Source organism: Orycteropus afer, unplaced genomic scaffold (genome assembly GCF_000298275.1).
Source record: "Orycteropus afer afer isolate SDZICR_OR568_19922 unplaced genomic scaffold, OryAfe1.0 scaffold00015, whole genome shotgun sequence".
NCBI lineage: Eukaryota > Metazoa > Chordata > Mammalia > Tubulidentata > Orycteropodidae > Orycteropus > Orycteropus afer.
The window spans coordinates 1,758,822-1,762,942 of NW_006921602.1; the positions used below are offsets into that span (position 1 = coordinate 1,758,822).

At 42.1% G+C, this 4,121-nt stretch overlaps 1 protein-coding gene across 1 annotated transcript in view; it reads right to left on the reverse strand.

The window, feature by feature from the left end:
- Positions 1-4,121, reverse strand: part of THSD4 (thrombospondin type 1 domain containing 4) — an 818,615-nt gene that overhangs the window by 49,745 nt on the left and 764,749 nt on the right. Inside the window, exon 8 of the mRNA XM_042783252.1 lies at positions 1,634-1,730. Coding sequence (XP_042639186.1) covers positions 1,634-1,730 — 97 coding nt within the window. The remainder of the gene's footprint in view (positions 1-1,633; positions 1,731-4,121) is intronic.

A 4,121-nucleotide genomic window follows, 5' to 3' on the forward strand; every position in this document is an offset into this window, starting at 1 on the left:
AGACTTCAATAGTACTTCCTATTATTACTTTTTCGATTTACCTGTTGCTTTTCTCTCTCCAAAAATGGATTATTCAGAGCCTCCCTGAATAAAATCGGGCGTTGATCTCACCTGGACAGGTGGTGCCAAGAAATTTCTCCCATAGGGAAGACAGACTCAGCGCTAGACCAGCGTCGGAGGTTGGGATGGGAGTTATGTGGGAACTCATTTTTCTTTCCTTACTGGTCCAAGTATTATTAACAGAAATAAAAAGGCATATGGCAGACAGAGTAAAAGGAGTTCTGGTGGTGTAGTGGTTAAGGAATTTGGCTGCTAACCAAAAGGTTGTTGGTTCAAACCCACCAGCCACTCCATGGAAGAAAGATAAGGCAATTTGCTTCCATAAAGATTTACAGCCTTGGAAACCCAAGAGGGGCACTGTGAGTCAGAATTAACTTGATGGCAGTGAATTTTTTTTTTTTTTTTGGTTTAGACAGAGTAATGTCCCTCCCAAAGACGCTCATTTCCTAAACCCTGAAACCTGTGAATATTACCTTATAAGCAAAAGGGACATTATAGATATAATGACAAGAAGGTGGGAGTAGGCTGGATGATCTGGGTGGCCCAATGTAATCACAAGAGTCCTTGTAAGAAGGAAGTAGGAGAATGAGAGAGAGCTCTGGTGGTGTAGTGGGTAAGGCATTTGGCTGCTAACCAGAAAGTGGGTGGTTCAAACCCACCAACTGCTCATAGGAGGAAGATGAGACAATTTACTTCCGTAAAGAATTACAGCCTTGGAAACCCAATGGGGGTCGCTGTGAGTTATTATCAATCTGATGGCAGTGGGTTTGGTTTTGGTGGGTAGGAGAATGAAAGAAGGAGATATGATGATGAAAGAAGAGAGTTAGAGTCAGAGATACCTGAAGATGGAGGAAGGATGAGCCAAAGAATGTAGGCAGCTTCCAGAAGCCAGAAAAGGCAAGGAAACAAATTCTCTCCTAGACCCTCGGAGCGAGTACAGCCCTGCTAACATCATAATTTCAGCCCAGTGAAATCCATTTTGCAATCTGATCTCTAGAATTGTAACATAACAAATTTGTGTTGTTTTTAATCGTTATCTGGAGGCAATTTGTTACAGCAGCAACCGAAGTCTGTTGTTATTGTTGGGTACCATGTAATCAATTCTGACTCAGCGACCCCATGTGACAGAATTGAACTGCCCCACAGGGTTATCTAGACTATAATCTGTAGAGGAGTAGATCACCAGGTCTTTCTCCTGTGAAGTCACTGGGTGGAATCAAACTGCTAACCTTTGGGGGTAGCAGCTAAGCATTGAACTGCTGTGCTCCCAGGCTCCTAATAGCAGACTAGTACCAGGCATTTCAAAATGTTTAACTGGAATTGGAAAGACAGACCCAGGATGTTCATTTCATGTTCAAATCAGGCAAATTAAGCACTCTTATCAGTGAAGGTTCAGACAAATGGTAAAGCATACCCTGATATCAAGGCACATTGACTTTGAAATATATTTTTATGGGTTTTATGGATTTTTTTTCTTTGTTGACTGAAAGAGAGAGAAGGTGGAGGCACAAAAAGAGAGAGGTCTTAAAAGGAAATGACACCGAATAGTTGGAAGTAAGACAGGGGATTTTACCTGGTCTCCTGTGAGGTGGCACCTGTGGGCTGATGGCGTTGTTCCCCATGATGACATACTCATAGTGGACTCCTGGGTTAGGCTGCTGGTGTATCATCTGTGAACACAAAGGTCAATGTCAGTGCACTCAGCACACCACAATCCTCTTTCCTGCTGGCTTTGGTTTCATGGAGTAAGTGGCATTATCTATAAATGGTCCGTGGACGGTGCAAATGGTTGATACGTCAGCTGCCAAATGAAAGGCTGGAAGTTTAAGTCCACCTGGAGGCATCTTAAAAGAAAGGCCTGATGATTTGCTTCTGAAAAGTCAGCCACTGAAAACCCCACGGAGCACAGTTCTATCTGATGAACATGGAGTTGGCTATGAGTCAGAATTGACTCAATGGTAATTTTTTTTTTTTTTTTAAATCTACAAATGAGTATAATAACACACTTGTGAAGGAGCTTTGGTGGTGTAGTGCCTAAGGCATTTGACTGCTAACCAGAAGGCTGGCAGTTCAAACCCACCAACCTTTCCTCGGAAGGAAGGTTGGGCAATCTACTTCCTTAGTGATAAAAACCAAAAAAAAAAAACCAACCAAACTCACTGCTGTGGAGTTGGATCCGACTCATAGTGACCCCTCCTTGGGTTTCCAAGGCAGTATCACTACAGAAGTAGAGTGTCCCATCTTCCTTCTGAGGAGTGGCTGGTGTGTTTGAACCACCAGACTTCTGGTTAGCAGTCAAATGCCTTAGGCACTACGCTACCAGAGCTCCCGCCTTGGAAACCCAAGGAGGGGTAACTATGAGTCAGATCTGACTCCACGGCAGTGAGTTTGGTTGTTTGGATTAATACACTTGTGATATTACTAACATAATGTATAGAAATATTAGTGACACTGTGACAAATTAAACAAAAGCTATTCCTAGATGACTTGTGATTTGTTTCTGAAGAATCAAGTACTTAATCTCAGAGAATCAGAAGAAGACTAGGCTAAGAGTCAAGATTTTGTAAATTCAAAATAGGAAGAAGGGAGGAATGGTAGCAGAATGTTTCTGATGGCTCCAACCATCCTATGTGAGACTAAGAGCTTAGATTTTCCTCAGGGCTTTCTAAATGTCCAAAACAGAAAAACATGCTTATGCTACAGAAGAACCTGTTTGAACACTAGGTGGTAAGATGGATTCGTACAAAGGAGCAGCCCTACTTGGCAGAGTCAACCAGGCATCCTTCAGGTTTCTTCAAAGTCTTCCACCTAAACCTGTGATGCTGGCTCAGGAAAGTCTTCCCTCAATTCTCTCCCTTGTTGGCTCTCTGAGTCCCTCTTCTCTCTCATCCATGGAAAAGCCCCAGAATTACAAACAAATGAAGTCAGGAAAACAAAAGGGGAGGTAAGTTTCCCTGGGTCATATTCTCTCAAGAACCAGTAAGCTGCATAGTGTTGAACACTATCTGAGACAATAATAAAACAAAAAAGCAAAATCAGTTTGGCCCAGCAGAATGACTCCTTCCTATTGGCCCTGACATTATATCTCAACATAAAGAAATAAAAAATTTTACAACTGGACCAATAAGCAACATCATGATAAATGGAGAAAAGCATGAAGTTGTCAAGGATTCCTTTTTACTTGGATCCACAATGAATACCCATGGAAGCAGCAGTTAAGAAATCAAATGATGTACTACATTGGGAAAGTCTGCTACAAAAGACCTCTTTACAGTGTTAAAGAGCAAAGATGTCACTTTGAGGACTAAGGTGCATCTGACCCATGCCATAGTATTTTCAATCATCTTATATGTATGTGAAAACTGGACAGTGGATAAGGAAGACCGAAGAAGAATTTATGCTTTTGACTTATACTGCATATACTGTGGACTACCAGAATAATGAACAAATCTAACTTGGAAGAAGTATAGCCAGAATGCTCCTTAGAAGTGAGAACGGTGAGACTTTGTTGCATGTCCTTTGGACATGTTATCAGGAGGGAGTAGTCCCTGGAGAAGGACATCATGCTTGGTAAAGAAGAGTATAAGTGAAAAGGGGAAGACTCTCAATGAGTCGGACTGACAAAGTAGTTGCAATAATTGTGAGGATGGCACAGGAACAGGCCTTCTGTTGCACATAAGGTCACTATGAGTCAGAAGTGACTCAACAACAACACTGGCTGTGAGGAATCTCTGGTGGTGCAAGTGGTTAATATGCTCAGCTGCTAACCAAAATGTTAGGAGTTTGAGTCTACCCAGAAGTGCCCTGGAAGAAAGACCTGGTACTTTACATAAAACAATCAGCCACTTAAAACCCTAGGGAGCACATTTCTACTCTCATACATATGGGGTCCCTAAGAGTCAGGGTTGTCTATTGGCTGTGCAACACAAAGTCCCTTGTGCCCATGACTTCTGGGGAGGAAGCAGTGGTAGGTAGATGGAGCAGTACAATGAGATTTTGGAGTGTAGTTATGAGGTATTCAAGGAGACACTGTCACAGCTGTGACTTTTTTTTTTTTTTTT